The following is a 20,583-nucleotide window of genomic DNA, read 5'->3' as shown; positions in this document are numbered from 1 at the left end:
GAAGACCTCTCCACAGGCCCCGCCTCTTTTCTTCTATCTCATTTCATCTTCTTGTTATAGTTATTTTGCTCAGCCCATAGGATGAGTTTTGTTGTAATATTTTCATATATATTGTTACACTGTTATTTGTTCTGCTCTTTCCCCACCATTCCACCTCTACCCATCTCCTCTGTCCCCTTCTCTCTCCCAAGCAATCCCCCTGCTTTCATAACACTCATATTCCATACCCACTTTTATCCCTCATGTCTCCCTTTAAATGTTTTCTTCCCCTCCTGAAGCTCCATGTTTAACTTTCAGGGGGTGCAGAACAGAAGTCAACATCAGATGTCTTCACATATGAGAAAAACATGTGACTGTTTTTCTTTCTGAACTTGGCCTATTTGATTGACATGATTTCTATGTTTGGTTTTTTTGTTTGTTTTTTTGTTTTGTTTTGTTTTTTTTTTTGCAAATGTCAAAACTTCACTCTTCTGTGAAAATGAATGAAAGTCTGTTGTGCATGTGCACCACACTGTCCTTATCCTCCAGCTCTTGTTGGAAATCTAGGCTGAAGTCCATAGTTTTGCTGTTATGACTAGTAAGCTATAAGCATATTTTGTAAGTGTCTCTGTGGTATACTAAGGTCAGATACTTAGGGTACATACCAGGAGTCTAATTCCTATTAGTTTTTTGAGGAACCAACATACTGATTCCAAGCCCCATTACCTTAAAGATCCACTTCTCAATGGTGCCACTACAGGGAACAAATCTTCAGCACCTGAACATCTGGGGGACAATGAAGATCCAAAACAGGTCAAGCATGGTGATGCACATCTGTAATGCCAGCACTTGGGAGGCTGAGATACGAAGATGGTGAATTCAAGACTACCATAGACTACATAATGTGGTGCTGTCTCAAAAAGACACAACTTAAAAAACAGAAAATCCAAATCAGTGGTTCTCAATCTGTGGGTCATAACCACTTTGGGGTCACATAATTTTATGGTTGGGAGGTCACCACAACCTAAGATATGAAAGTGTTGCAGCATTAGGAAGGTTGAGAATCGCTGATCCAAACAACAGTAAGATTACCATCTTCCATTACTAAGGAGAGACACCATGACCAAGGCAACTCTTATAAAGGACACATTTAATTGGGGGTTGGCTCACAGGTTCAGAGGTTCAGTCCATTATCATCATGGCAGGAAGCATGACAGTGTCCAGGCAGATATGGTGCTGGGGAAGAAGCCAAAAGATCTACATCTTGATCTAAAGGCAGCCAGGAAGAAGACTGTCTTCCAGGCAGCTTGGAGAAGGATCTCAAAGTTCATCCCCACAGTGGCACGCTTTCTTAGACAAAGCCACACCTTCTCCAACAAAGCTACATTTCCTAACAGTGCCACTCCCTGTGACAAGCATACCCAAAACACCATAATTAATATGCAAATTCTTTCATCCACTTAAAAGTTGTAGCTTTCTAAATGCATATGGAATACTGTACAGACAAACCCAAAACCTTTACACTCAGAGGCCAGCACTGACATTAGACTAAATATGACATTTTACACTCCATGATCCTTAACACTTTCATCCCATCCAAAGCATTTTAGGTTGAACTGTGGCCCCTAGAGAGAGATAGGCTGGAGTCCCTATCCCTGAGCTTTGGGACACAACCTTACAGAGGTAAACAAGTGGGATGTTACCAAGATGAGTGTGATGGATCTCTTTACTTGGAAAAGCAGAAGGGCCGAGCTGAAGCTTAGCTCTGGAGCACCTGGTTAGCATGCAGAAGGCCCTGGGTTTGATCACCAGTGCCTCAATTCCAGGGTCTGGGAAAGGGGACCATTCAGATGTGCCAAGTGGAAGAGACATGGGAAGAACACAGTCATTTGTAAGCTAAAGACAGAATCCTGAAACAGACTCTTCCCTTCTTGCATTCAGAAGGAACCAACCTGCTAGCATATGGGTTTGGGGCTTTCAGCCTTCAGACTATAAATGATTGTTTAAGCCGCTCAATTTATGGTATACGTTACTCAGTTCTAGCAAACTCATAGACCAAGTAAGCACAAAACCTTAGTAAAAATAATTTCTGAAGCTAATGACTGGGTTATCTTTTCAAGAGACAAGATCAAAGACACTGTCGTTCCTCTACAACTGTCCAAATGACCTATTTCTTCACAGGCAAAGTCCTTAACCATACAAACACTTCATCCATGATGCCAGTAGTGTGGCTCAGTGGTAGAACGTGCATATGGTTGCTGTATCAACACGCCGCCCTGCAGTAAAGAAAAACAGTCCAAACAATTTAAAGTCTTAAACTCAACAAGATTTACAAATGTTCTGATGATCTCTAAATCGACAAGAGACGAGAGTGGCGGAAGAAACCTTTTCTTCACTGCCAAGCCTTTTATCAAATTCGCCTCCATGGTTTCCCATTGAAATTGAAAACTGTCAAAGAATCACTGAGATTTATGATGAGGGTTCTTCCCCCCCAACAGCAGCATCAGCACCAGCTACAATTTGACAACCATGATCTAGATGACAATTTTGTGATTGGTCCCAAATGTAATTTTTTTTCTTCCTCTGATGCTGTAATTGCTCAGACCTTATCATTTCCTTTATTGTGATATCAGCTATGATATTCCCACATACACACACCCAAAAAAATATCACTCAAAACGCTAAACTCACTAGGGTCAGATAAATATAACTTCACCAAGAAAACCCTAGGGGGCTCAAAAGCTAACTTATAATTCAACCAGTAGATTGCCCATCACCTGTGGGAAGCTCTCTGGATGAAGTGTAATGATGTTTAATTTCCTACCTTCTTCCCCTCATCCCTTACATATAAAAGGATCAGGGGCTGTAAACAGATGATTGTTTCAGAAAACACCCATTGCACTTGGTCCCTGTGCCTTTCTGTATTTTGCTTCCAATGATACAAGGATGGCCAGATGCCTTCAAAGGAACATAGGCTGCTTCTTTCTCTCTGATTTATAAATGCCAGGCAATATGCCTTCCTTTGGTAAGGTCTCCCTTGGTGGGGAACACTCCCCAGGCCCCACCCACCCTCACCTTCCCTCACCTCATTGCCACAAGATGAACAAATGACAGAGGAGTGAGCAGGGTGTTGTTTATGGTTCATGAAGTGAGGAAGGTACACAGTGCACCTGAGGGCAACCATTGTTGTAAGAAACAAGACCCAATCTCTAGACTACTCTGAGCCTAGAACACCTAACTGTGGGACTCCTGCCCTGTTACCTCTTGTCTGTCAGAGAACTATGCTATCCAGACAGAAATTTCTGAGCAGAAACCAAGGAATAAGGCTGGTCTTTAGTATGCAAATATTAAATATGCAATGCTTCTACGGCTGAGGGGATGGCTCAAAGGTAGAGCATGTGCTAAGTACGAACATGGTGTTCAGTTGCAATAACCCTGTAAGCCGGAGGCACTGAAAATGATGTGACTGCCCGTTTTAGAGCTCACATTCCTACTCCATGCACCTTTTTACTAGAAAACAATAAAGTGTCTCATGGAACAGGACTTTCTTTAGTCCTGAATGCTGAGACAATGTCCCCCACTGCTGTCAAAAGAATGCATTGAAGAAAACTACAGGAGAAAACAAAATGAAAAGGAACGGGAGATAGCCGGGCATGGTGGTCCACAGCTTTAATCCCAGCACTCAGGAGATAGGGAGGGGCAAGGGGAGTTCTGGGAGCTTCGGGGCACCCTGGTCCAGAAAGTGAATTCCAGGATAGCCATGGCTGTTACACACGGAAACCCTGTTTCAAATGAGAGGGGGTCTGGGGGGTGAGGAGTTTAGTATAGCTCGACAAGCCTGCGATCACATCATAAAGAAGGCTGATCAGTAGTTCAAGGCCAGCCTAGGCTACATAGATCTCTTTTTAAGAGGTAGGGAAAGGGAGAGATGTGAGTGGTGGAGGGTAGGGAGAGGTAAAGAAACAGGAATGGAGGCATGCTGAAAAGCAGTGTGGAAGCAGTTGATGGTTCTAGAACATCTACACAGAGGCAAAGAGCACTGGCCCAACAGCATGGAGTCATTCACTTAAATGAATTACTCAGGGATCACTAACTCCCATGGGCTGGCGTGGCAGCCAGCTATAGATAGAAGTGACTTGCCTCCTTTCGAGACATTGTGGTGCCCCACCTGAGGTGTCCTTACACCATATGTGGAGCATGCTTGTATTCATGCTTTGGGACTGACGCTCAGCTTGTGGCTGTACAGAGGGAGCATAGTAATACAACTGGGAGAAGCAATCTAACAAGGCCAGAGTATAGCATAGTCTACCAATGCCCTGGGTTCTCCAAAGTCAATGACAAGTTGGATAGGAGAAAAGCAGTCGGCAAGGAAATAGTGTAACACGTTTAAAAAGAATAAAGACATTAACAAAGCTTTCAGGCCTGGTACATAGCTCGGGGCTGTAAACCTACTATATAGCCTAGAAGCACAACGTCCTATGGTCAATACCTAGTATCAGTTAAAAACAAAAGCTCAAACACAAGAAGTTTTAACAAAAGTTAAAAACAAGAGCTCAAAATTGAGCTCTGTGGTAGATGTGGTGGATGGTTCAATGCCCAGCACCAGGAAAGGCTCCACTACAGTACACAACCCTGGAGTAAGTCCTAGATCTGAGAAAACTTGACTGTTATAAAAATAGATTTCGTTTTCAGTAAAATGTAGGCGCTGTAAATAAGGAATAAATATCAGACAATACTATGCCGTTGATACTATTGATGTTCTGAAGTGTGGTACTACTACTGTGGCTTTCTCTTGAAGAAGATCCATTTTTGGGATCCAGTGGGGAATATGCAGGACACCTGAAATTTTAATGCTGAGTAGTTCTGCAAAGATAAGGTGCATTTAGGATAGTAAGTGTTTATGGCAACATTTTAATAGAGGTTGACTCCAGCAGGGAAGCAGACAGGTGGGCATCCTGCTAGAGTTTCAACTTCCTGTGTTCTTGAAAGCATTTGGAATAAGTGGACTAGGAGGCTTTGAGGCAGGAAGATTATAACTCCGGGATCATCATGGGCCACATGGTGAAACTTTGTTTCAAAACTAGTCAGAATAAAGGTGGGAAGATGATAAACTATGTTCAGAATCCCTTGTTCTCCCCCAGCCTCTACCGGCTCCTCGTATTTTCTATCCCAGGTGAAGAAAAGAGATGTTGACCTTTTTAAGCATCTTTGTTAAGACAAAATTCGTGAACCCTACATTCTATCTGTGCTGTGTGTGCAGTTTGTCAGCTGTGATAGATTTGCAGCATTCTGCACCCATCACCAGAGTCCATTTTAGGAATGTTAGGTCACATCTACAATTCTCCATCCCATTATAGCTCACCACTAACCTAGCTCCATTTCCAAATGCACTGGAATTTTACTTTTCGAAAACTTGGCACATGCTCCCAACTCTTTCACTCAACAACCCATTTTGTGCTGCGTTTGATTCCTATGGTTCTCTGCAGGAAATAAGGGAGAGCCGGGACCCTGCTTGACCTCTGGAGCCTAGGAGCCTCCTAAGAATGACTTCTGCCTTCTGCTTCCTAACTCTGCTAAAAGATCTGTGGGAGGAAAAGAAGCAGGTATGCCCTCAGAGAACTCCAGTGTGTTTGTGAACTGAGATAATACCTTTGGACTTAAAATAAAGAAAAAAAAACGACAATTGTATAGCTAAATGTGGTGGTGTGATTCCCACAGGAGGCTCAAGTCCACCCTGGGCTACATCAGACTATGCCTCAAGAAGAAACAAAACCCACAGAACCAACCAGCCAGCCAAATATTACTAACCATGGTTCTCTCAGTGAGATATGTTTGCTCTTCCCAGGCATTGAATTGCTACACCGCCAGTCTCACCAAGGAAGGGTGCCTTGTGTGGGCAACAGAAATGGTGTCCAGAGATGCTCTCATGGAGGTGAAGGGTCTGAGAAAGACTCAGGAGTCAGGAGGTACAACAGATGTACCTGCAAAGTCAAGGATGCACAACGGGTGAATGTTCTCTTGTAAATTCTGAGAACTGTTCCCTCCCAGAGAACTATATGAGGTCTCAGGACTGACACTTTAGAGAATTTTGTGGGAAAGAACTTCTCCAATATGAAAATTCTGTGAAGTTCAAGTCCTTGGATCAGACAGGAACATTTCCAAAATCATAAGAGCATTAGAAAGTTCAGACTTTGGCCAAAGTTTCTGGTGGTCCATGCCTTTAATCCCAACACTCGGGAGACACAGGCAGGAGGTTTTCTATGAATTGGAGGCCAGCCTAGTCTACAGAATGAGTTCTGAGATGGCTATGGCTACAGATAGAAACCCTGTCTCAGGGGGCAGGGAAGGGGATCAGAAGTGGGTGAATCCTGCTTAGTGAAGCTATGCTTTCAATGGTTTCTGAAGAAGCACAGGACCCTTGAGGGGGAAGCAAGGAAGCAGTGGTATTTCATCTGCAGCCCACCCCTCGCCGCATCTTTTCTGTAGCAAACTCTTTGTCAACAATTACGTGGGTGGTGCTTTGGTGCATTGGCTATTTCTAAATGGGGCTTGCCACTGTGGGGATAAGATGAAGCCTGGCTGATAAACTTGGTGCCGCATGTCTCTCAGCCTGACTTCTTCACGGAGCCCAACAAACACCAAGCTTCTAAGTTCCCCTGTACACAGCCTCGGAAGACAGCCTCACAGATGATACTGGTGGGAGAGACTTATCACAGCACACACCCATCCCCACAAGGCATCTGATGAAAAGGCCTGCTGTCAACCCCTTTTATCAAATGTTGGACATACCGCAGGAAGTTCACCCAAAGAAATAATTCATCACAAATTCTAGGGTCTATATGCTGGAAGGTGGTGAAAAAAACAAAGATTCTGTATTTCAGTTTTTAAACATGAGTAGCAACTTCAAATCCAAGGAGACTGACTACATCCCAGTGGTACAGTGCTGGCCTCCTAGTTTAGGCAAGACCTGGATTAGACACTCAAAATGATTTTTTAAAATTTAAAAATTAATCACAGTACTAATTTTCTAACCTCAACTATCCCTGAAGGCCTGACAGTCCATTTAGATTTTTTTCTACAGTAACTAGAGAGTTCAGGATGCTAAGGCCCAAGGGTATTATCAATGTTTGTGTCCAGGTGGGTTTTCTAGTTCCCTTGTGACCTGTTGAATGATACACACACACACACACACACACACCCTTTCTTTCTCTCCCTCCCACCCCCTTTCAGTAGCATCATTTCCCACCCTTAACAGCCACCTAAGGATAGTTATCGGGGAACACAATGGCGGGGTACCTTGTAATAGTGAAGTCAGATGTTTATGTTTTTCCCTGCAGTAGGGTAACATTTCTCATCTCTTATTTTCTGTGGCCAGGAGGAAGATGCCATTCAGAGAACCCCAGGTGTTTTGAAGATGAGAAGGAAGGTGGGAGGCCTGGCTCAGTGCTTATTAACCACAGAGAGAGCTGGGTTCACCTCAAGAAAGATTCAAATAATGGCCAGGAGAGACAATGACTCTTAATGAATCCATGTGAGGGAAGTGTGAGGTGACCAGCTTGGGGACAGCAGTCTGCAAACTGCCTCCTGAAGGAGAAAAGCAAGACAATTGTTTTCTATTATGGTCCAATAGTACAATATATTCTTGCCTTTCCTGAAGCACACGAAGCTGGCTGGATTTCACATGCAGCTGCCTGTGTGGCTTCCTAGGAGGGCCTTAGCTGCCTGGACTTTAAATACAGCCTGGACTTGAGACACTGCAGTCCATGAGGAAGGAGGAGTCTCAGTTCTCCCTCCAGGTGAGCTGCCCCTTCCTAGGCTTCAGATCCTGATTCCCACCCCCTAACCAATTTCTCCCTAGGTCTGGGACCCTCACACTTATTCCATCTACGTGAGGGAGTGAGCAAGCCCAACTTTCCTAAGTCAGACCTAGGTGTCATGGACTTTCTGGAAGGAAAAAAAACAAAAAACAAAAAAACAGAAAAACTCCCAGACTTGAGGGATGGGGAGGGGGACAAGAGAGAGGAAACAGAAGGGGGTTTCTGAGGAGGGTTGGGGAGTGAGATTGACTAATCCTGCACAGGTGGCACCTTGGCACAAATACTTCCTGGGCTGCAGAGAGCTGAACACCTTTCCCGGGAAGACTTAACACTCCTTAATCTGGGCAGGGTAGTGCACCAGGGGAGGAGACAGGAGCGGAGGGCCAGAGGTCTGTGACCTCCTACGAAGTGCTATCTGCCTTGGACCCGCGTATCTAGAGTAAATGCGCTTTCACACATAAATAACGTGCCACATCTGGCTCTTTGGTTTTATGGCGTCTTAGCGACCAAGCAATTTATAGATTGTTAACCAGCAGCCAGGGCTCGCCAGGAGCTACACCGCGCCGGGCACTGATGGGTACAGAGGAGGGGCGAGTACAAGGAAAGACTGTGGGCCCGGGTCTCCAGAAGGACGCCACGGAGAAATCCCACCTCGGATTGGGGTAGAAGGGGCCATCGCAGGGTGGAAGGTGGAAACCCCCTCCCTCCCAAACCGGCCATGTGGCAGCTGAAAGAGCCATCGAAGCCCAAGTGTGTTTGCGCTCATACCCAATTTATTACCGCTGAACATATGGCCAATATTTTGACTCACGTCAGTCGGGCTAGAAAAACAAACAGAGCGCTGCGCGGGGGAGCGGCCCCTCCGCTGAGGCTGCGACGGCCGCGGGGCCCGGAGCGGGCGAGTGAGCGCGGCTGGAGCCCCAGCCCGAAGCTGGGAGGAGGGCGCTCGCCCGCAGCGCCACAACCCCGGCTCCTCAGCGGCAGGCCACAGTACCCGAAGCCGGGAACAGCAAGCTAGCCGAGGCGGCGAGACCGCGCCGCCGCTCTCCAGGTGAGCCTCCTGCTCGCGAACGTCCTGCATGCATGCATGCTCCTGGGGCGACCGCAGAGGCGATCTAGCAGCGACCCGGCTGCGGACGATGCCGGGAGCCCCCTTCCCCTTCCGGGACCCACTATGGTCTTCTGGGGCTGACGGGCGCTGGGGCCGGTCTTTGCTACCGCCGGGACGGGACCACATCCAGGGCAGGGACCTTGCTACGCCTCTGAACCAAGCCTCTGAACTACTAGGCGACCCACTCGTCCATCTGTGGACTCGAGACCTGGCTCTGTCCCCGAGTCTCGGAGACGGAAAGCAGCAGGTGGGCAGATCCAGGCATCTTAGCCTTCCAAGGACTTGGCTGGTCACCAGGGGAAGGAGGATCTCGGGAAGGGGCAGCCTCCTATACCCCCACCCCCCACCCCGGTCGCATCTGTCGTTGAGAAAAGTTTTACCTGCCACAGACTCCAGGTGTTCCCGCAGCCGCACCAGACAGCACGTGGGGTTGCCTTGGGGGCTGGGGGTACCTGGGCCGCTGCAGGAGACCCCCCAGCTTCGTGGGCAGGAGCGGAGCACACAGCCACCCCCGCCCACGTCGAGCCCAGCAGACCCTCGGGCCCCGCCCGGGAGGTCTGCTGTAGGGGGAAGGGCGCAGCGGGAGGGGGCGTCCCGGTAGGTGGAGGACTAGATAAAGGCGGGTGTTGAATCGCCGCGGTGCTGTCCCTGCAGCGCAGGGAGTGGGAGGCGGAGCGGGCGCGTCCAGCGCCTGGCCAACCTCCTCCCCACCCCCCGGGGCTCTTCGACTTTGCTGGCTGCAGTAAGGAAGGACGCGCCGCGGGCCCCCACCTTTGAGGGGTGAGTCTCCCCGTGTGCGCCGCTGGTGACTCACGATTCAGCTTGGTAAGCAGAGACCAGAATCCCAAGGAATTTGGAGATGGCGCCTAATGAGAAAGGAAGGTTCCTTCTGGGGCGGAACTGGCACGCGAGTGGCTCTGGGAGCCGCAATGAGCTGGAGGGTGAGCGGCGGGAGTCAGAGTCAATGACCCGCAGGGCTGGGGGCTGGAGCTGTAGACCGTGATCACCGGGGGAGGCGACGAAAACCTGCTGCTTGAAACATTTGTGTCTCCTGGGCCTCACCGGTCTCTGGACAATTCTCATTTGAGACAGTAGAGATCGCCAGAGGATCAGAAATGAACCTTGGTGGGGCCTGTTAAAGTCAGGGTGTCTGCTGGAAGACCCCTCCACTGATCCTACCAAGCCCTCCCCTCTCCAGCACGCAGACTCACAAACAGGCCTTTCTAAGCCTCTCGCGCCTCCTCCACTTTGGTGGCACTCGGGATGGAGAGGGGAGTGCTTCCTAGGAAACCTTTGGTACCCAGGTTGGGGGGGGGGGGGATAAGACAGTGACTCAGACTCCCTTTCTGTGCTCTGTGCCGGAGGCCTCCGCGGGTGCGTGCCTGTCTTATCCAGCACTTAGCTCCGACTGAGAGCGTGCCTTCCTCTCGCACGGGTGACTGCGTTGCCCATCAACCTGCCTGGTCTGCCTTGAAGTGCTGAATGCTAACCGGTTGTGAGAAGCAGCTTGGTCCCCAAAGTCTGTGGTAATGATTCTGTCACGTGTTAAGAGAAGTAAATTCAGATTAGAAAGTGCTTTCAGCGCCTTGCTTCCCTGAGAAACCCGAATCTCCCGCATTGGAGTCGCCTTTATCAAGGGCAGGTCGGGTTTGGCTGGAAGAACGTTCCTGAAGGCAATAGTGATGACGCGTAATCTCATTGTGCCATATTTAATCATTAGAGCTGTGCTAACGAATAAAGCAAAGGGGTTCGCCCGCGGGGACGTGTCGTTTGGTTTCCTAATAAGCGATGGTAATGGGTTGGCTGGAACGAGGCGCCTTTGGCCGGAGGGGGGCTTAAAGCTACGTTTTTAAAGAAAATATTGGAGGGAGGCCCGTTCCATTTTGTAGTCTGCCCGGAGCCACATTTCGTGTTCAATTTAACATCCATGAAAGTTAAACGGCTTTTCTCGCCTCTTAGTTTATTGGATGCATTTTCAAAGATCTCATTAAAGTGCATTTATCAAAGTCCTAACATATACCCTCGGGGTCTTACGCCCACACAATGAGGCTGATTAATACAAGAAATTCCAATTTCTGTGACAATTTACATCTTAGGGAAATACTCCCTTTGGTGGGGGCAGATAACTGGTAAAGTGTTGTATATTTTGCCTCGAAAACGAAAAGGAGGGCTGCATCTCTTAGCTATATTCTCCTGCAACCACATTTACCTGCTTGGGGATCCCAGGTTGATCTTTTTTCTCACTGCCACTCTAAGGGGAAGGAGTCCAGCACTTCCTACAACATAATTGGAGCTCAGTTCCTGGGCTTGGAAAACTCGATTCCACCTTCTTGATGACTTATGGGACTCTGGTTAGTACTCTTCATCCTTCTGTTCCTGCTGCTAAAGAATTAATGCCATGGGATGTGTCAAAGACAGGAAGGAAGGAAGGAAGGAAGGAAGGAAGGAAGGAAGGAAGGAAGGAAGGAAGGAAGGAAGGAAGGAAAATTCACCTCAAGTTTGAACCCAAGTAGACTGTTTTCTTTAAACCAGTCTCTATGACTGGCCCTTCTCTCTATATGACTGATGAGGTCAGGTTCTTCCCTGCTAGACGTCTGGCCTCCCTGCAGTGTCCACAGAGCTTCTATCTGTGCACTGGTCCCAGGGGCAAAGGTACAAGTCAACCAACTGAAGCTAGAGCGGACTTTCCATGATCCACGACTCCCCCGCCCCCACCCCAACTTCATTTTCTGGGTTTGGAAGGGAACTGGGTGGTATTGGGCTACAGTGTCTGAATTTCTTTCATGTGGGATGGCAGAGCTGACACCCCAACCTCTTGTAACCCCAGCTCTTGCCAAACCTCCCTGGGGCCTGTTTGGGAGGATGTCTTTTTTTTTTTTAAAGGATGATCTTTATGACCGCTCACAGGAATCAGAATGGGAGCCATTTTCCATGTCCCTCTATTTAGAGTGCATACTACTCTCCGCCTCCAAACAGAGGATAAAATAAACCTTTCTCCGACAAAACCTTTGTGTGGGCGCCGTAAATCCTCACTGGAACAGTAAGGTGCGGCGCTTTGTTTCGAGAGTGAAAGAAGACAAACGCTTGTACCTTTGCACTAACCAGACAATAAACTAATCCACTTGAAGGTTGTTGTCTGAGCTGGGGTGTGCGGGGGGCCTGACATACTTTACCAGCGAGGGGGGTTCTTTTCAACCCCTTTCATTCCAAAAGAGAAGAAAGAAAGAAAGAAAAAGGAAGAAAAATAATAAAAGAAATGAAGTCAAAGAAATAGTGTTTCCAAATAAAGGGAAGAGACCTTGTATTTTCCATGATTGGAAGTGCTTTGTAGGTGTGGAGGATGAAGGGTGCCCGAGGATAGCTGAGGCTTTTGGACTCTTCAAGGTCGCCTGCTCCCTTTGGATCCTGCGCTCAAGATTCCCACCCTCATCCCCGCCCCCTAGGACTTCATCTGTCTTTTTCTTCCCCTGAAGAATGCACCTACCTAGAAAGCTTTCACCAGTTGAAAAGGGGAGGAGATGTGAACTCAAAAATCCCGAGAGGCCAACCAGGCCCAGCCGAAATGGAGCAGTAGGGGTAGAATGTCACGCAAGGATGGCTGTTTCATCCATAGGTACACGGAGGCTCGTGCCAAAAGGAAGAAAGTGCCGAAGCCTCTTTGGACTTTCCTTAGAGTGTTTGCTCCAGTTTAGAACTCACCCCCTCCCCAACAGGGGGCGTAAAGCCACGGGGGCGGAAATGAGAGAGGCCCTGAAAGCAGGTCACAGGTAGGCGGCCCCTTGCTCCCGAGCGCAGAAAAGTGCACAAGTGTTTGAGCTACCTGGAAAGTAAACAGGTAAACAGCGGCCAACTTAGAGGACCACTTGTCCTGGAGTGGGGCCACTTAGCCTGTGTACATTCTCCTCCCCTTCTGGGCCTCCAGCGATTGTTCAGCTCTGCGGCCGCGCTCTCCAGCCGCCTGAGCCTGGTGCTTCAGTCTGTTCCAGGGCTCAGCAACAGAAGCCGGATGAGCCCTCACCCCCCCACTCCACACCCCTCCCCCCGCCTCGCGCCCCCAAACAACCCAAGGAAGGTTCTTCAGTAGCTTCCAGGGAGAGGGGGGCCTTCCTCCTGTCGCCCGCTGGTAACTCACCGCGTCCCTTCTAAGGGTTGGGAAGCTGAAAGGCTGAATATAAAGACCAAGGGACTGTTGAAGCAGAGCTCCAGATGTCAGGTTGACTCAGGGGACGTGTATGCAGTTCCACCAGTGATGTCAAACAGGTCTCCCTCTAGCCCAGGGTAGCTCCGTGTAGAACTTTAGCGCCCACTTCAGCTCCCTAAGTTTGTAACATCTGGAGAAGGCCCATTGGAGCGAGACTCCCAGGCCGACCTACTACTACTACTGCAGCTGAGCCCAAACACAAACTTGGCGGCACTCAAAACGCTGTCTTCTCCTGGCCTCGAGACAGAGCCTGGAAAGAGCTTACTAAAGAATTCCGCGTGGACAATACTAGCTCAGGACCTTGCAGAGACGAAACTGCTGCCAGCACAAGCAGGCACTCACATACCCTGAACTGGCAGAATCAGCATGGCGGGGCATTGATACCAGACTCTTCTAAGAGGGAAGGAGCATGAGACTGGGTCCTCTCATCCTGGTGGACCTGTAAGATTTCGCCAGGAAGATGGTCCAAAGGCCTAGTTGTGACTCTCTCTCTCTCTCTCTCTCTCTCTCTCTCTCTCTCTCTCTCTCTCTCTCTCTCTCTCTCTCAGGCCTTTTTGGTGTCCTTAGAATACAACTGCTTGTTTAATTTGGTTAGAAATTCCTTTGCCTCTGACCGGTCCTTTTTTTTTTTTTTTTTTTTTTTTTTTTTTGACTCCAAGCCCAGCCCGTGAAGTCTAGAGGACGCTGGTGCTCTATCTAGGCCGGAGACTAGTCTTTGCCTCCAGCTGTGCATGTGCCGGCCTTCCCACCTCTGCAAGCTACCCCTGAGGGACTTACATTTTATGATCTCCTAACAAGTCCGGTTTCTCCCCATCAATTACGAGCGTCCCAGCGGGCTTCCTTCGTCTTTTCAATTGCAAATGTTAACGCTTTGGAAGCAGATGAGGAAACCCCTGGGGCCACGAAAGGGTGACTAACAGAACTCCCCGGTCCTCGAATGAGCGTATTGCTGTGGTGCCTTGCTGCGGAAGGCTAGGCCTGAGTTTCTCTTGCCCTCCTAGCCCAACTTCCCAGTGTCCCCAGACTTTCAAAGGTGGTATAAGAGGTGAGGGTGGAGCTGGACAAGAGCCAGGTGGCTTCCTGGGTCCGCAGGGCAAGGATGGGCCCTCAGGTAATCCAGAAAAAGAGCCTGTGGGCTGAGCTACCTTATGGTCTGCTTTAGTTGAGACCCAACAGTAAGTGTCCTGACAGCCCCGGCCTCAGTGAACTGGGGCTGAGGGGCATCTGTCTCAAAGCACCCAGGCAAGCACTCCCTTCCCACCATTAATTCCCAGAATTCCCTGAGGAAAACAAACAATTCTCTAGTGCACTGTGCTGGGAAGGGGGCATGATCAATAGCCCCTGATTGCTTCCAAGAAGAAAGGCCCACTGTGTCTAGGGAAAGCCAGAGAGTAAAGTTGGAAACTATGGAGTGCTAGGTAGTTCTAACAAGGAAATAGGCAGGCTCTATGTAGCTCCCAGAGGAACACCCACACATCAAAGACTTAAAGGTGACTCGGAGATTGATAACAAGCAGCCCCTTTTCCACCCACTTCAAGAATTGGCCTTCGACAACCAAGCTGTCCTCTGGCCCCACATCACACCCCCATAGAGGCTCCCCTGATCCTTAAAGAAGTTCCCTCCTCTAAAATGGAGAATAGGAGGAACAAAGGGAGAAAAAAAAATCTTCCTGCAATGCTTGAGTTGAGAAACTATTTCTCCTCAGTATTTATTTAGCCACCAAGTAATAATGGTGTAGCAAGCCCCATTTGCCCCTGGATCCAAATTGGGTGCCACCCCCCACTTCTGGAAAGCTGACTCCCCACACACATACACACTGCCAGGCAGGGAGCCCCAGCCTGAAAGGAGGGAGGGGGAGGCAACAGGCACTAAAGCTGAGAAAGAAGCTGGAAAAATAGAAGGGGGGAAAAGAGACAGAAAGTAATGAGTTTGAGAAACACGTTTCAAACCAGATACTAATTCTTGCAGGGGGAAAAAGGAGGAAGAAAGGAGAAAAGAAAAGTAGGAGAGAGAGGAATGGGGAACCTCGACATGAAGGGGTTTCCTTAATATTGTGGACGGATTCAGAAATGAATGAAGAGATAGTCCATTGAAAGGGGTTGAATGCCATGACAACTAGGGACAACCTTAGATTTATTCCAAACAGTTAGGACACATTGAAAGAGAGCGTCAATCATGTATTATTTCGCCACTGAAATAAATGCAAAAACCGGGCCTGGACAAAGGCTTCCAACGGGAGCGGGACATTTGTCTACATTTCCCTCATTGTCCGCAGCTTAGCAATCGGTTTGTATTTGTGTTTGCCCGGGTCCGACCACCCAGGACGCGCCGACGTGGGGCTCGCTCCAACCTGGGCCATTGTCACCCACGTCACATACTGGGGGCGAGGCAGCAGAGAGTTGCAGAAAGCCGCTGAGCAGCTCGGAGTGAGGCGCTGTCACAAGGCTCTAGCAACCCGGGGGTGGTGGGGGCGCCGCCGCGGCCCAAGCAGCTGTGCGCTTGGAGGACTGGGCGCCTGAGCGCTCTGCTTCGACTGGACTGAGGCAACCCAAACAAGGACAGTTAGAGAGAAAAGTAAAAAGAATCAGCCTGGCTTTCTCTGCCGCCCCCACGCCCCACTCCAGGCAAAGTCCACTCCTGACGCTAAGTCGGGGCTAACAAGTGAGGCTAGCAAACTTGCAGCCTCGTACCTCTTAAGTTAAATAGGATGACGGGTGTGTAAGATACAGCGTTTTCCTTCCCGTCTCAGCGAGAAGTTCAGTTGCTAGGTTTGAAAAAGGTTGTTGGAAAGTTCACACTAACCTAATATCAACTGGAAGCCTGGAGCTCGCCCTTCCAGCGCACTCCCGGAGAAGAACAAAAACTAGAGAAACTAAAACGTTTGCACGAAAGAGACAAACTCAAAGACAACGCAACAACATCCGCTAGCCCTTCAACCTCTTCTCCGTGGCTTTCTGGGTCTTCACCGGGATAGGAGCAGGCGCGCCGCACACACACACACACACACACACACACACACACACACACACACACACACACAAAATACCGCCTCTCTCTCCTCCCGCCGGTCCACCTTTAGCTGAAGGTTGGAAGGGTAGAAGGCCTGGGAGGTTAGGATAATAAAAAGGTAGCAGGGGACCAGGCTCTTCCCTTCGCCAGCTGGAACTAAGCTGAGGCCAGAGGCGCTCAGGCGCAGGTCCGAACCCTGCACTGCTAGAGTCGCAGGCTCCCGCCCCTCCCTTCCCTAGACCGCCCGCAGAGCAGAAAGTGGAGGGCCTGTCTCCTTCCTCCGCTTGGAAATTGGGGGCTGGGGGGGGGGTGTAAATGAGTCTTTAGCAAATAAAAGGCGACCGGAGGGGGGTGGTCCTCAGTGGTAGCTCTGGCAAGTCCAAGCCTATTCCTCTCCTGGGTTTCCAGCTCTTTCGCCGTTAACTAGAATCAATTACTTGACTTGTCATTTCTAGTACTCATCCTTAAGCTTCAACCAAAATATTGACCTAGGAGGCTTACAGAAGTTGGGCTCTTGCCATTTGAACCGGATCTTGTTTAGGGAACCACCAGCGATGGGAAGGAGAGATTTCAGCGGCTCAGCCTTCACCCCCTCCCCCCTTTCCAAAGGCACCACAAATCGCTAATTTCTGACTAGCTGGGGGGCTGGGGGGGCACTTGTGCACGGGGCGTAGAGAGGTAGGAAACTGTGAATGAATGCTAAAAAGGAGTCTTTGCCCCCTCCTTTCTGTTTTGTTTTCTTTCTCAACACCCCCCCCCCCAAGATGCTCTTTCAAGTGTGTGGACTCGCGAGCGACGCGGTGGTCCTTTGTATGTAAATACTGAGGGAGGAAAAAAAAGCTCTCCCCATCTTTGCAATTAATTGACACGTTACACCTCTCATCTTGCTCTAGAGGGCCGTTGGCTGGGAGCGCAGAGCTCCCCAAAACCCACAATTTCACATCTGCAAATACTGTCTTCATCCACTTGACTCCCAAGACCCGCCCACACGTGGCCAACCTTTGCGGTTTTAATGTCTCTTCCCCCCCTTTTTTTTCACCCCTCTCTCGCTCCCTCGATCCCCTCCCTCTTTTCCTCCCTCCCTCTTTCTCCCCCTCCCCCCTCCCCAGGTTCGTGAGTGGAGCCCAGCCTTATATGGACTGATCGCTCGGGCAATGGCCCATTTTTTCCTCGCCACCAGCCGCCACCGCGCGCGGAGCGGCCGCCGGAGCCGGAGCTGACGGCACCTTGGCACCTCTCCTGGAGTTACAAACTGAGGCCGCGCGGCGCTGGGCCCGCAGGCCGCCAGTCACAGCCTACATTTCTGCGTGCTTTCCGAGAAGAGAGAGGCGCCGGGTGGGCTTTATTATTTTTCCCTCTTCCCTTTTCCCACAGTGTCCTCTCATTTTAAATAATAATTATCCCAATAATTAAAACCCATCCCCCTCCCTCCCCTATTCCTTCCCTTAACCCCTCCCCCCCCCGCCGGGGCTGGGGAGAGCCACGAATTGACCAAGTGAGGCTACAACTTTGTGGCATAAATTGCGGGGTCCGGAACCATGTCGCTGACCAACACAAAGACGGGGTTTTCAGTCAAGGACATCTTGGACCTTCCGGACACCAACGATGAAGAAGGCTCGGTGGCCGAAGGGCCGGAGGAGGAGAACGAAGGGCCGGAGCCGGCCAAGAGGGCCGGGCCGCTAGGGCAGAGCGCCTTGGATGCTGTGCAGAGCCTGCCCCTTAAGAGTCCTTTCTACGACAGCAGCGACAACCCCTACACTCGCTGGCTGGCCAGCACCGAGGGCCTCCAATACTCCCGTAAGTAGCGAAACTTGGCCACAACGGTTGTGGCTGCGTTCATTGCTGAGGCCGTAACCCGGGTGGACGCTGGGAGTTAAGGGGAAGAAGCCATTTAATGTCCAAATCCCACTCCGGATCCCTAGATTTTGAAACATTTGCTTAGCATGTCCTTTCCCCTCCTCGATAGATATCCCTCCCCAGTCCCTGAAAAATACTTGATGTCATGTATTTTCCACGGGAGAAATTAAAGGAAAGAACAAGAGAGACGCTTTCCAAAAGCTGGTTAGAGATGTCAACCGGACTTACGGCTCCGGGCAGAGTACCCTGGACTTGGATGGCCCAGAGGAATTAGCTTTGCTCCCTGGAGCAGGGATCCCCGGTCAGAGTTCGGCTAGCAGTAGAGGGTGGAGGAGGCTTTGGGTATAATAATAGTTGATCCCTGCCCCTGCATGATTGTAAACAACAACAACAACAACAACATAACTGTGTGTGCTGTTCGCGGCGCCTGTGAGTGTGCGTGTGCGTGTGTGTGTGTGTGTGTGTGTGTGTGTGTGTGTGTGTGTGTGTCCGGCCAGAAAGCCCGAAAGCAAAAGCGAAAGCCCCCCAAACCTGCTTTACCCCGCCAAGCCCATCAATGCTGGGATTGTGAGGTTTTCCTTTTAAAAATCTGCCCACGTCTCTCCAGAGAGGAAACGGTTTAAGGGGGCCAGCGCCCTTAACCCTCAATGACCGTCCACACTCTTCTTCTCACTAAATTCTCCCGAATAGTGGGAACCCCTAGAAACTTGTGCCTCGGAGCCCCCGCTGTGCAGACTCTCCTCTGAACCCTAGAGGACCCCGGCGGCGAACTCGGGCGGGGATTACTGCAAAGGCAGAGGGTCTGGGCTGGTCCAGCGGGCCAAGGGCCCACGGAAGATCCCTGGGACTCCGGGTGGCCCAGGTGGCACTTGGCCTCCAGGCGCCTGATGCGCTTCTCTCCCCTCACCCCCTCTACTCAGTGCACGGACTGGCGGCGAGCGCTCCCCCCCAAGACTCGAGCTCCAAGTCCCCAGAGCCCTCGGCTGACGAGTCACCGGACAATGACAAGGAGACCCAGGGCGGCGGGGGGGACGCAGGCAAGAAGCGGAAGCGCCGAGTGCTCTTCTCCAAAGCGCAGACCTACGAGCTGGAGCGGCGCTTCCGGCAGCAGCGGTACCTGTCGGCGCCCGAGCGCGAGCACCTGGCCAGCCTCATCCGTCTCACGCCCACGCAGGTCAAGATCTGGTTCCAAAACCATCGCTACAAGATGAAACGTGCCCGGGCTGAGAAAGGTATGGAGGTGACGCCTCTACCCTCGCCGCGCCGTGTGGCAGTGCCGGTCTTGGTCAGGGACGGCAAACCGTGCCACGCGCTCAAAGCCCAGGACCTGGCAGCTGCCACCTTCCAGGCAGGCATCCCCTTTTCCGCCTACAGCGCGCAGTCGCTGCAGCACATGCAATACAACGCCCAGTACAGCTCGGCCAGCACCCCCCAGTACCCGACAGCACACCCCCTGGTCCAGGCCCAGCAGTGGACTTGGTGAGCGCCGCCCCTCCAAGACTGGAGGCCTTAGGCCCTGGCCCCACCCCAGCGGCGGCGGTGGCGAGGAGGACTCGATCCTTACCACGGTTGTTATTATTATTATTATAATTATTATAGAGTCGGACTCTCGGCTCGGTTGAGGAGGCACCGGGAGGTTGCCTGTGCCTCCTCGAGTGGCAGATTCCATCGACTCTGCCCCACCGCTCTCTCCTTTGAACTTTTGGAGAGGGTAGAACTCTAAGCCGTGTTTACAGAATGTTTGTGCAGCTTCGCTTCTTTGCCTCTCCCTGAGGGGACCAAACCATCCCAACGTTAACGTTGTCACTTGAAAAGAGAAAGGACCAGCCAGCCCCCACCCTCACCCACCCCGCACTGCTTTCGTGAATTTTGTAAACTATGTTTGTGTGAGTAGCGATATTGTCAGCCTTCTAAAGCAAGTGGAGAACACTTTAAAATATAGAGGATTTCTTTTTTTATAAGAAAATGCTAAATATTTATGGCCATGTACACGTTCTGACAACTGGTGGCAAATCTCGCTCTTCGTTGTAAATATCGCTAGTGATCATCGTTGCCAAATGACGTTCTGGATGGGCCTGTGTCGCCGTCCGGCCTGACTCTCTCTGTCGTTTGTTTTGGGTGGGTTATGTTTGAGTTGCATCGGTTTTTTAATTTTTATTTTATTTTTAATTTGTTCAGTGCAAACATTTTTTCCACTATGAAAAAGGGAAATATGTGTAGGGAAAGGACCCCCGGACCCCTTTCCGTATTCTGGGCCCCGGAGCTTGGAACTCAGCAGTTCCGTGTGGTTTCCCCAAGAGCGCCGGGCGCTGAAAGCTTTCGATTTTTTAAATAAGAATTTTAATAAAAATCCTGTGTTTAAAAAAACAAACAAACAAACACAAAAACAAGCCCAGTTCTTCCGTTTGTTACTTTATCTCCCTGCCGGGGTCGGTCAACTTTAAGTTTGGAGCCTGGGCCGCCTGTACTCGGGGCTAGTGCTGGCGTTTCCTCTCTCAGCCCAGTGGCCACGGGTTACCGGTCCGTGGAGGAGCGCACGGGATAGGCCTCAGGCGGGCAGACCTGTCAGAGTCAGTGCAGGAGCAGGGGCAGCTTGGCCTTCAGCCTGC

At 50.3% G+C, this 20,583-nt stretch overlaps 1 protein-coding gene across 3 annotated transcripts; it reads left to right on the top strand.

Moving 5' to 3' along the window:
* The first annotated feature begins 9,282 nt into the window (after positions 1–9,282).
* On the top strand, positions 9,283–20,361 carry Nkx2-2 (NK2 homeobox 2). Of its 3 annotated transcripts, none has more exons than XM_039105602.2 (3): positions 9,283–9,687; positions 17,227–17,914; positions 18,895–20,361. In XM_039105602.2, exons 2-3 carry the CDS (start codon positions 17,656–17,658, stop codon positions 19,455–19,457), a joined length of 822 nt encoding a protein of 273 aa, XP_038961530.1. In that variant the 5' UTR covers positions 9,283–9,687; positions 17,227–17,655; the 3' UTR covers positions 19,458–20,361. The 3 variants fall into 3 exon arrangements, with proteins under 3 accessions (XP_038961530.1, XP_017447440.1, NP_001178833.1); XM_017591951.3 differs by having other exon boundaries at positions 9,512–9,732; NM_001191904.1 differs by lacking the exon at positions 9,283–9,687 and having other exon boundaries at positions 17,360–17,914; positions 18,895–19,732.
* The last annotated feature ends 222 nt before the right edge of the window (positions 20,362–20,583 follow it).

The sequence above is a fragment of the Rattus norvegicus genome, chromosome 3, assembly GCF_036323735.1.
Source record: "Rattus norvegicus strain BN/NHsdMcwi chromosome 3, GRCr8, whole genome shotgun sequence".
Taxonomy (NCBI): Eukaryota; Metazoa; Chordata; class Mammalia; order Rodentia; family Muridae; genus Rattus; species Rattus norvegicus.
Note: the sequence above shows the minus strand (reverse complement) of the source record. Positions and strands in the feature narration are given on the sequence as shown.